General features: G+C 43.6%; 1 protein-coding gene and 1 long non-coding RNA gene across 17 annotated transcripts in view; one reads left to right on the forward strand and one right to left on the reverse strand.

Annotated features, from left to right (window-relative positions):
* Window positions 1-12,510, reverse strand: part of KCNMA1 (potassium calcium-activated channel subfamily M alpha 1) — a 775,994-nt gene that overhangs the window by 155,605 nt on the left and 607,879 nt on the right. For all 16 annotated transcript variants that reach the window (XR_014249397.1, XM_082408745.1, XM_082408748.1 and 13 more), the window contains one exon: window positions 1,102-1,170. Coding sequence is in view for 15 of the 16 variants with exons in the window: in XM_082408745.1 (XP_082264871.1) it covers window positions 1,102-1,170 (69 nt within the window). In the remaining variant the exon portion in view is untranslated. The remainder of the gene's footprint in view (window positions 1-1,101; window positions 1,171-12,510) is intronic.
* LOC309604608 overlaps window positions 1-12,510 on the forward strand; it is a 555,802-nt gene that overhangs the window by 42,541 nt on the left and 500,751 nt on the right. The gene's annotated exons all lie outside the window — the stretch shown is intronic.

The following is a 12,510-nucleotide window of genomic DNA, read 5'->3' on the forward strand; positions in this document are numbered from 1 at the left end:
GAGAACATTGGGTTGACTGGCTTCCAATCCAGTGTTTGTTTTGTTTTTTTTTTGTTGTTGGTCATAGAGACACGGACTGCACATTTGGGGCTTTATTGAGTCATTCACCCAGATAATGAAAACTCCTTAAATGATGATAGCAGGAACCTTCTAGTCTCGTCCTGCACTCTGCTCAGTTATTAAGGCGTATGTCGGAGGGTATCTGCACCCTTCCCTTGGGCACCTAAAGGAAGACTTTTTAGCACAGCTAGGAAAAAAGCATGGTTGTCCTTTCAGAGGACACAAGCCTGAGCATTTCTCAGTGAGCTCTTTCTTCCAAAACTATTGATAAGAACTGGGGAGCAAAAATCATCTCTCTTATGTCTGTAATGCATACAGTACTCCGACAAAATTCCTTGTTAATGCAACGCAGTAATTAATTAATTAATTATTAATTAATTCTTTCAGTGCAAACTCATATATTGACTGGGGTGTTATCTATTTCGACCAGACCCAGTCCCTCATCGGTCTGATTTGCACATAATTAAGTGCAAAATAAATAAATAAAGAGGGCTCCTGCCTCCAAGCCCTGCTCTCCTGGCTAATTTCCATGAAGCTGATATTCATGCCACATGGATTTCAGTTGCACCGGGAGAGAAACATATGGTACACAATAGGCTGCTCGTAATTTGGCTATCAAGAGAGCTGGAAACTCCCATCACGACTCTGCCCCATGCCTGCTATGAAGGAGGCCAGAGTCCACCTGCTTTTTGATCACAGCAGTAAAAACGGGTTTAAGCGCAGGGTCTGTCCCCGGTTTTATACTTAGAGGGTGAAAAGCGTAAGTTGGCATGATCGGTTAGAGATCTGGATGCCTCATCCCTTTCCCCCGGAGAAATACTCTTTGGGTGCCCAGTGGGGCTTGGGATCCCAGGCGTGCCTGTGATAGAAGCGGCAGTGTCTGCCGGAACACACCTTGAAATGTGCCTTCGAGTCAGAGAGGTGTTGCATTAGGGTTCCAAACAAATAAATAATGCGTAAGGAAGAAGTGGACTGAACGTTCCCAGTCTGCACTCTTACCATCATAAACGTCAGCCAGCCGCTGGGTCACGGCAAACTTACCGGCTCTCTCGGTTGGCGGACTTGTACTCAATGGCTATCATTAGAAGCTTGAGCTTCACAAAACACAGCCTGCAATGAGACGGAGAAACCTCCCAGTCAGTGCTTCAGAACGACCAGAGCCACAGAACAAACACTGTGACGACCTTTCCATCTCCTGATGCGGTCATTACCCAAGGGACCCGCGTTCTACAGTCACTGTGCCAGAGGGAGGGCGAGGTGAGCCACACCTCCCCATCCTCCCCATTAAACTTGATTTCTCACAAGTGATAAGGTGCTGAATGCTCAAAGTGCAAATTGCACTCAGGTCTGGATGTCTAGACACAGACCTGAAGCAGGGCTTTGTGCCTGGGGATTTATGCTGGGCCAGATTCATTAGTTACTCGGTTGGGTAGTAAAATGTTAACTGCAGGGGGAGGGAGGTATTTGGAGCAGCTGGACCTGTTATCTGGATTCCATTTCGGTCTTTCGTACAAATGGCTCATATTGTTGTTCTGAGTGGACCCCTGTGCGCTCGGAATGATGGTAATAATCCTTAGCCTCCGTGTTAAGTGCCCAGCACATGACGACGGCACTGTTACTCCTGGCTCCATCCAAGCTGTCTCACCGCATCTGTCCGGTGCTCTTGCCCGCAGCCCAGGCTGCTTAGAGGCTGGCTGGCCCCTGCCTCCAGGCCTTCACTCACGCGGTTCCTACCTCTGGAATGCCTTCTCCTCTTCTTCCAACCCAAATCCCAGGCCCACATCAAATCTAACCTTCTATGTAGGCCTTCTCGGGCTACAGCCACCCTCTGATTTTCTGTCTCAGAACTCCTCCAGCACCTTGTCTGCAATCACATTGTTTAGCCCTTAGTTGATTTTACACTGGCTGTGGTTGCCTCCTACTGTTTCACGTGTCTGAACTTTATCTCCTCAACCAGTGTGACTTCAAGAGCTTTGGACTTGCTTGGAATTCCCCATAGTGCTCTACATGGAACCCCTGATACAGAGAAACTCAAGAAATGAATGATTTGCACTTACTGGGGTTCGGTTCTAAGAAAATAAAAAAAGGTTCAGTAAAGTATTTATGCATAGAGATGTTCAAGGAAGTACTACTAATACAGGGTAAAAAAACTGAAAGCAACTTAAATGTCCAATAAAAAGGCAATGGTTAGATAAAGTAGGGTACAATATAATATTCGCATTCAAAATGACTTTTCAAAGAATATTTCAAGGTATAAGATCAACAAATATTATTATATAGGTACAAATATGTAAATAACCTGATACAGTTAGGTGAAAACATGTATTTATAAACTCATAGAAATAAAAGTTCACATAAACAGAAAAAGAATTATATACATTATATATCACAAGTTTCTAAAATGGGCATTATCGTTTATGTTTTAAGGACTTTGGGATAGTAAAACATTGGTTGACTGACAGATTGAGAAATGAATTGATGGTTATTCAGCCCCAGCATTGTAAGGGGGAGGAGGTGCTGGGTCACAGGTCAGGGCCCTGCTGTTCTCATTTCATCCCCACAATATCCCTAAGACGGAGATACGACCCCAGTTATTCACACTTCTATTGGTATTTCTATTTTACAGGTGATGAAACTAAGGCTCAGAGAGCCCACGTAACTTGCCCAAAGTCCCCAGTTCGTACCTGGCAGGATATACAATATCTTTGTCCCAGTGAAGCCTATTTTATATTCGGAGAGACAGACAATAAGCAAATATACCAGTGAATACATAATAAATTTCCGGATGAGAACAAGTACTGTGCAGAAAATAAAACACCTAAGAGGATAAAGAGTAACTGGGAACGTGTGTTATCTGCGATGGTCCAGGAAGACCTTTCCGAAAAAGTAACACAAAAGCACAGAGCACTGGAGCATGATGAGAAGAGGCCGGCAATGAGAGGATCTGGGCCAAGAGCTTTCTAGGGAGTGGAAACAGCAAGTGCAAGGGCCCTGAGGTAGGAAGGAAGTCGGGGTGTTTGAGGACCAGCATTAAGGCCAGAGAGGCTGCAGCTGAGTGTGCAAAGTCGAGAGTGACAGTGATTAGGTCAGGGAACTAGGTGGGAACAAGATCATGAAGACTTTGCCGGCCACAGCAAGGAATCTGCAGCTTATTCTAAGTGGAATGGGAGGCTCTGGGTTGCTTCTAAATAGAAAAGTGACACAATCAGATGCGCTGGACCCGTGTATGTGTTGCTTGCAGGTAAGGTGCTAGTGAAGGCCTCAAGCTCTGCAGTGGGAATAAGACCAATCGCTCATTCTTGCCTGGGAGGTCATGATCCCCTGTATTGCTGTAAACAGACAGTCAGATTTCAAAGGACCACTTCCATCCAGGCGTATTTGGGCTCTCCCAGTGATTTGCAGATTTTCTGATTCCTGCCAGCAGACTCTAATGACCTGGGTTTTGTGCTGATTATGCAGTTTGCTGAAACACCAACCCACATACCCAACTACAGCTGGAAAAATGCTCTTCTTAATTTATGTTCCATAGAGCACCGCTAACACATACCCTTTACGGGGCTGTTGTTACCTCTGGAGCTTAAATTGTTTAAAATATCAGGTGGCTTATGCAATGTTTGTTGAAATAAATTACCAGATTAAGTAACCGCTTTCTAATGCAAATAACAACTAAGTGCCAAACTCAAGGAGAAGGCTGATCTTAACTTAGCATAGATCATGAAGATGCTGATTTGCTGAAATCCTATGAGCAATGGCCACTCCGATTTGGGATTCTGGTGGTTCATGGGATCAAGGATCTTAATTGCTTTAATGACCTGACCCTATTGGTGAGAAGGGAAGAAACAGTTCATAGTAATGGTGGATTATGTCTTCCTAGCTACTACGATATCATTTACCACTTAGATATAAAAAGAAAGGAGCTTCCTAACTCAGAAAAGTCAATAAAATCTACATGGCCTTGGACATATTCCTTACCTAGCACAGGGCGGACCAGCCATCTGAGTTCTCTTTTGTAACTTTCAAATCAATATCTAAAGTGATTCTACATGGCCTTATAGAAAGCCTCTTTTTAAGAACGCTCTGACCTAAAACAAGCCTTTGTCCACTGGCCAAAGGGACTAAGAAGAGAGGGACAGAGTGATGTAAACAAAGTGATCACAGGCAGACCTTGGAGATATTGTGGGTTCGGTCCAGGCCACCACAATAAAGCAATTATCACAATAAAGCAAATAAGGTGAATTTTTTGGTTTCCCAGTGCATATAAAAGTTATGTTTACACTATAGTCTATTAGTGTGCAATAGCATTATGTCTAAAAAATCAATGAACACACTTTAATTAAAAAATACTCTATTGCTAAAAAAAACCCAAAACAATTACAATAGTAACATCAAAGATCACTGATCACAGATCACCATAACAAATATAGTAATAATGAAAAAGTTTGAAATATTGTGAGAATTACCAAAACGTGACACAGAGACATGAAGTGAGCAAATACTGTTGGAAAAATGGCACTGATAGTCTGGCTTGAACAGGGTTGCCACAAACCTTCCATTTGTAAAAAAAAAAAAAAAAAAATGCAGTATCTGCAAAGTGCAATAAAGCCAAGTGTAATAAAAAGAGGTATGCCTGTGCATGCAAACAGTGCCGCAACCATAGATTTCCAGACTCAGGCACTTCAAGATTGGCTGGTCCTGCCCTTCTCGTACAGATAACAAACTGAGGTCCGAAGAAGGAAAAGCGACTTGTTCAAGGTTAAATGGCCTTTATGGAAAAAAGCCAAAAGTGGAAATCAAACAACTTGTTCAAGGTTAAACAATTTTCATGTAGAAATGTCAGAAGTGGAAATCAAGTCTCAAGGCAGTATGCTACACAGATGCTTCTTATAAAAGCAAAGGAAATGAAGTGGTTGCCAGAAACCCAACATGCAGACATGTTCTGTTTGGTCAGTACAGCATTTAAGGGAAAAAAAAAAAAATCTAGAATTAGATACCAACAGGTGATTTCATATAAAAGCGAGCTTTTCAGCTTTCCTTGATAAATCAGATATGGCCATACTGGAGCCACATTCCATATGGCTAAAAGGGACTGGGAACTTCAAAGCACTTACCTCTCTGGATGGGACATGTGTTCTCCAACGTGCCACAGTCTCCACCACCCCCTATTGTCTCGGACCTCCTCTTTCTAATTCTTTGTTGCTAACTGCCTGCCCCCTACGGGCATCTAAGCTATTACTCCCTACTCTAGTTGAGTATCCTCTGGATGTCTGCGAAGTACAAATCTTGAGTAATTTACCATTTACACCGGAAACAGACTACGTCTCTCCCTGTTTAAAATCACAGGTTTTCGTGAGTTCCTGCCACAGAGAATTGGCGAAGGTCAGGGTGCTGGGCTTAAGGCTGCCGCTGAGGTACAGCCTCTGTTGTGGTTCTGGGGGGAAGGGCAGATCAAGGGGAGTAGACAGGGAGTGGGTACGGTGGGGTGTGGTAATTACTTGTTTACTTGCCTCTCTGCCCTCTACACTGAGCTTCTTCAGGGCAAGATGTATGCTTGTCTCGCTGGTAGTTTGCAAAATGCAAAGAGTAAGCTTTCAGTAAATGCTGATTAAGTAAATGGATGAAAGAATGGGGAGCAGACTCTCATGACTTGCTAGAATTATCCACAACAGATAAAGTGGTAAACTAGGAAAGTCTAGTTTAGGCAGAGAAAGCTTGGAAGTGAGCTAGCATCGTGAAACGAGATGCTTTTTAACTTGGTGGATAGAAGCAGACAGATAGGAAAAGAAGGGCGTAGAAGGAAATAATAGCAGTGATATGCTCTGGGAATCTAATGTTTGCCTTCAATCCGCTATGACATGAGGTAAGTACAATTCTAAGATACAAACAGCGATTTCTCCTTGGAACCCTCTGCAGATCCTGTTACAAAGGATGTGCCTTTGGACTACTTAGAAATGATGTCCTGAAATTAAATATTTACTTGCATCATTTACACCATTTTTCTGGTAAAGCAAAATGGGTTTTGCTCATCCAATCCTTAAAGTCATTCTTATGGCTTAAACATATACAGACCTGGGCTGGGAAAGAGAAAGGAGGCTTAGCATGAGGTAGAGTGTAAGAGAGAAACAAGGTAGCTTCCACAGTGTGATAAACAGGATGAAATCAGCCATAAGTTAGCAAGAATTTAATTCCTCATTTCTAAAATAAAATGTCCCAGTATGTCCAATGCAGGAAGTTGCCACTTGTTGCAAAAATAATTACAGGGGAATAGAAATGACTTCTTTTTTCAAGGAAAAAATAAAGTTAGATTGCTTTCTTGATAATTATTAAGTAGAGGTCTACCAAATTTGACATTATACAAAGCCCTCTTTTTCTTTTTTTCTTTACTGCCAGCATCATCTGTTAACTACAGTAGTTTCAACCCAGATGTTCCTGAACAAAGGCTCCTAAGAATTAGAGTCCAACTGTTTCTACCCACCCAGAGGGAAATAAATTTTTCTTGCTATTAAATCAGCCCCCTTGACTAGAAAGATTGCTTGCTGGTGTGAATTAAGCATAGAAACCTGTCGTAGAGTTTGCACCTTCTAATGTGTTCAGGAAGGGTATGCAAAGGTGTGGTTTGGGGCTGCCAAAGATGACTCACCTAGGAGTGAAGGGGCAAGGACAGAAGAGGCAGCTTTCACTGTGCCCCCCAAACCCAGCTCCTCCCGGAAGCGCCAGTCCCTCTTCAGTTGTCCAGAGGGACCCTGGGAATATCAGGCTGATACATGTAATCAGAGTAGATGAGGATATAAATACTGCGCATTGGGGAACCAGATCTTTAGGATCTAGGGGCTAAAATGAAAAAAAGATTCACATTTAGGAGCTTTGATTTAAAATGATAGGCTCTCAAAATGGAAACATCTAGTTAAAGAAAATTTGAACCAGCGGGATTTGTAAGACTCAGCACCAGGAAAATGGAAGTGATTTAAAATGCTCATGAAAATGTTGTTCAGATTTCCCAGCAGCTTTCATAGAGGTGGAGTGGGAAGGCTTTAGAACACCCCCAACTTTGAACACACCCACTCTCATAATATCTCCACTAGCACACCTAAGACACTTGAATTTAAATATAATTACATTCTTTCATATGGACAATTAACATTTGCCTAAAATGTCAGTAAATACATTTTTTTAGAAAACCTTGCTATTATTATTAATCAGAAATATAAAATGTAAACTGTGTGTTTGCTATGTGTACCCAGCATCAAGTCAAGCCCCAGTATTTCCTACTGGACTGCCTCCCTGACCCTTCCTGTAGAGAATTCTAGAATTGCCACTGCCTCTGTAGCCTTCGATTAAGGGTTTTAATAGATTTTATGGCCACTGGTTTATTCACATGTGGAAGGATTATCGGTCACCTTCTGAATCCCTGTAATAGAAATAATCATAAACGTATTCCTATCTGTGTTCATATATGCTCAGTCCTAATTATAATACCCCCAAATAATTGGATGAATAGGGCCAGTTCTTTGAGGAAAAATATGTTTTAAAGATGAGACTCAAGCCTCTCCATAAATTCCCATAAAATGTTCATTTCTGCAGCCTGGCTAAATAAATCTATCATATAACGATAGAATCTGCTGACTTCTTTCTGCTCCATGTTCAAATTCGGATGCCTTTCTCTAAGAACTACTGATTTCACAGAACTCAAGTTAAACTAGCTGTAGCTTTTCACTGGGCAAGAGACCCAGCTTTCTCTAGGCAGTCTTAAATTTAAGTTTCCTCAAATGGCTTCCCTGGAAAGATCTGTCCATGCCAAACAACACAGGACGAGAGCATGATTTTCTCAATGTTAGGGCCCCGAATGCAGGTGGATGAGGGGAAGGAGAACCACGCCCTGAAGACCCCGTACTGTCTAAACCAGCACAGAAGCGTCCAGGCTTGCGTTTGGGCTGGAGGGCAGAACTCCTGTCCTTTAGCATAGGGAAGATCTGGTCAGAGTTCCTCAAGCTACCTAGGCATTAAATACTCCACATCAAATCTGAATTGTAACAGCTGCAGGGGGACACAGAGACACGCAGTATTTCAAATACATCTTTTGTCCTAATCCCCCCTGAGCTATAAAACCTGATACAATTAAGCGTTTATATTTTGCAAGTGATGACTGACTGACTGATCTGCTCACCATGAGATTCAGGACCTGGCACATGGCATTCTTGCAGTAGCCAAACCTGTGAACCTGTGGCTTCCTCCTCTCCTCATTCCCCACCTCCCTCCTCTGCCCTCACTTTCCTACCTGGAGGCAGGGGGGTACATCCTCTCATTTGCTAGTTCTCATAATAAAAACACTACCGCTGTTTCCCACTGAAAACATCACATGTCAAAAGAACTCTGATTTTTCTCCTTCTCCCATCTAAAGGGGAAATCAACTTGTTCTTGCTGGAAAATCTCAGAGACCTGGGTGTTAGAGAGTTCTCTGTGGCTCCCAGCCTCCTGGTTCCCTAACACTTACAATTCCCTCTTCCCTCTTTATTCCTTCTCTGAACCCAACCTCCATACAAGGTACAGCTCAAGTGTCACCTCTTCCAGGAAGCCTCTCCTGGCCACCCCAGCCTGCAGGGAGCTCTCCGCATCTGTCCCCCGGCTGTGTGCATCCATCAAACACTCATCAATGGGCACTCATCTCTCCCTGAGGATGGGTATTATTTCCTTTCGCCAGACTGCAAACTCTCAGAAGGCAGCAGCTGCAGGGAAACAGAATCTTTTCCTTGGCATTTGAAAGTATTGCTATTAATCTTTTAATGAGCATATATTTGATCAAATCTAATTGCACCTTGCCTGGCACACTGGCACAAATACCCCAAGCTCATTAAATAGCTAGCTGATTAACTGGCTGGTGACCGATGGCAGAATTTTCTAAAAGGTAAGAGTAAATAAAACCTGGAAACGTCATGATATATTTCTTTCTTTCTTGGTGTTTATATTATATTCAGTGGGCAGAATAGAAGGGTGGTGGGAAGAGGATAGGCAGGAGAGGGGGAAAAGGACATTAGCTGGTACTGAGAGACAAGTTCTATCATTCCGATTTTAGAGATGAGGAAACTGGGGGGAGCACTGAGCCCAAGGTCAGGCAGCTGGTAACTATCAAAAGAAGGAGGTAGGCAGAAATCCACTATCTTGTCCCAAATCACACATCCAGCAAGTGGGTTTGACCCCAGACCTTTGCGACTCCACAGCTCACGCTACCTGACATCACACAGCATCCTACTACTATTTGAACCACTCAAAAATAGGACCCCTTCGTGGCAAGCATAGCCTCATATCCCAGCCCCGGCTTCCTGCAAGCTTGGCTGGCACTAGCCATCTGCACCTTCCACAGTCACCTACTGAGGAAGATGGGGAGTGGGAGGGAAAAGGAAGCGGGCGGTTTCCTGGTGTTCAGAGAACAATGGGTGGCACCCTCTCTTTCAGATCCCATAGCTCCTTTGCCTTGATCTTCCTGCCACACAGACCAGGGGCAAGCCAGCTATGCAAAACCAAAGGGAAATGCTCAGGAGTTGCTGGCCCTTAAAAGGAACACCCTAAGAGCATCCTGAGGAAGGTCCAGGACATACCCACCACGGTGTCCATCAAGGCCAAGAGGCATCTGGCTTGTGGCACCCTAAATTGTCCTTCTCTGCATTTGGTGCTTCACTGTTCTCCCCACCCTGAAATTGCTTTTATGATCCCCAGTGGAAACCTGACTGAGAGCATTAAAGGGCTCAGTACCCCCACGTCTTTTTCCTATTCTGATTTGGATTAGGCGTGGGGAGTGAGGAGAGCAGTCAGCAGTTTGCCTGGCATGGTAGAGGGCGGACTCATTCCTATATCCATGGAGATTGCAGAATACCCTTCGTGAAGAAGGAGCAATGGAGAGGAAGTGCCCACAAAGGCCCAAATCCTAACATTAGCTTGTAAGATGTGGCCCACCTACAATTCTGTGATTTGGCGAAAATCAGAAACATTCCAGTGACTGAGCCCGAAGTTGGAAGAAGAAGTTATTCCAGCCTGTGGTGTGGAGAATGGGGTTGCTGGGGGGTCCCCAGCCATCAGACTGAATCAGAATCACCCCCACTTACCTATAAAAAAATGCAGATTTGGGGGATCTACCCCAGATATTAAAATCTGGAGATGGAACCTAGAATCCTCTCTGTTTAATAAGCTCCCCAGGAGATTCTTAATTAGCCAGCCTTCATCTACCACATCCTCCAAGCTGTTCCCAATTGCATGAGGCCCCAGCAGCAAAATCCTGGTCCTGTAACTTGTCTGCTAGGTGGCTTTGGAAGGGGACACCAACGTCCTCAGAGTCTCAGTGTCCTCCTTTATAAACCAGGGATGGTAATGTTCACATAAACGTCACAGGATTGTTGTGAGGATTCAATGAGAAAATGTTAAGTGAAATATTTAGAAATGATACCGCACTTTGTCTAAATTAGTTATTGCTTTTGGAACAAAGCTCCGTCTTCTGGTGATACACACGTGAAGGCCAAAGGCTGGTGCAGAGAAGCTGGCGCAAGTCTTACCTGAGCCGGAGAAAGCATCTCTCTGCTCGAAATTCTTAAAAAGCTCAACTTGGGGGCCTCCTGCCCCTTCTCTCTCTCCTCCTCCCACATCTGTTCTCTTGGGAAACGACCTCAGATTTCACCCGTTAATCCTGCCCCCTTAGCTTTTCACTGAATGACTCTCCCAGCTTCTGAGAAAACTCCAATCTTTTCGGTGTGGTGATCCTACCCTGCAAGGGGGCACTCTGCCAGCCCAAGGGAAGAGCAAATTTATTTCTTTTCATGCTTCAAGACGTTATTGGCTGCATATTGTTTTAATGCCGTGCATAATTACAGAGACGGCTCTGAAAATCTGTATATTTTATCAGTGCTTTATTATACCCAGAATATTCTCCAACTCTTTTTCTTCTACATGAACCAGCTGAAAATATATTTTGGCGTCCTTCATGTCATCTTGAAATTGAATAGCCAATTCTTACTGTAATGAAAATACTTATGCGCCAGCCTGGTGATATACAACCCTACACTCTAATTACGGCTGTGCTTTAATTAACCTGAATTGAAGAGTGTTATCATTAAACTGCTGGTAACTCTGAGTTATGGCTTTTCTTTAATTTAAAGTAGAAAACACAGATAATTAAGCCTCCAGATAATCAAATGCTTGAGGAGAGCTTCAATGTTTTGGGATGTTCCTAAATCTCATTAAGTGTCCTTTCTTTATTGATTATTTCTACCTCTGCTGTATCATTGTGTTAAACGAATAACAGCAGTCAGTTGAACACATTCTCACTCACATCAGAAGTTTTTCATGATGGTATTTTGGTTTTTGGTTTTGGTTTTTGTTTTTGTATTCCAGAAGCTGTACCAAACAAACACCAAATTCTCTGACAACAAGGTATGTCTGAGGGATCTTCTCCTTCTTGGAACATGTTGTCAACATGCAAATCAGTCAAGGGAAATATTTACAGACTACTGCCCAGCTCTTGAGCCGGCTCCAAAGGGCAGAGAAGTTTCACACACCCAATGGGTCAGAGTTGGCAAACTCACACATCGAGGGGGCCAGGCCCTGATGTAAATGCAAATCTGGCCAGTTTAAGAAATCAGGGAGGGGAGGTCCTTCACTAAACCCCTCCTTACAGCAAACTGGAGTCCCTTAGCATTCAGTAGAAATGCAAGTCCCGTGTTGGTTCATCAGATTTTCAAAAGAGACCAGGAATCTAGTTTTACGTGAAGAACCACCTTTTTGAAATACTGGCGACTAACTTTTAAGAAATGAAACACTGTGTAGGACAAATACGTGAGTCAAACTGACCCCACAGGTATCCCAGCTGGAACTTTTAGAGGGAGCAGTTCTAACCTTCCAGGTTAACACTCTTAAAATGAACTCACTCAGTTTCCAGAAGCAAAATAAGAGAAGCAGTAGGAAGGAAGGAAGGGAGTGGGGGAGGGACATGGACTAAGGGATTTGCAAGGCAGCGCTCATGTTGACACCAATCAAGCCTGGGAGACTCAAAGACAAAGAAGGGGACTTCACATACTCCCCTGCTAATGCCTGAGGTGCCATAGGACTCCTCCAGGCGTTGGCAGTTCTGCTGTGGGCTCAGACCACATCTACACCAGACCTAAGAGGCCTCAATTGTCTTCTTATAGGACCAGCTTCTAATATAAGTCCTGAATCCTCCTGGAATTTTTATCCCAGGCAGGCCACGCTCCAAGACAGAGAAAATCCCCTGGGACAGCCTCAGTGTTCCAGGACCCAGTGCCTCTGAATGGTTAACTCCTTTCTATGGCAGAATGAGAAATAGCTCTCAAAGAAAGGAACACATGGGAGTTACAATGGGGCATCCATTTTTGGAAAATAACTCCTTCGGAATCAATTACCTATGCCCTTTTCCGGTCCATTTAGCGTTTAAACTTTCGCTTCGAGACAGGG

The sequence above is a fragment of the Balaenoptera borealis genome (genome assembly GCF_965194805.1).
Source record: "Balaenoptera borealis genome assembly, chromosome: 10".
Lineage (NCBI taxonomy): Eukaryota > Metazoa > Chordata > Mammalia > Artiodactyla > Balaenopteridae > Balaenoptera > Balaenoptera borealis.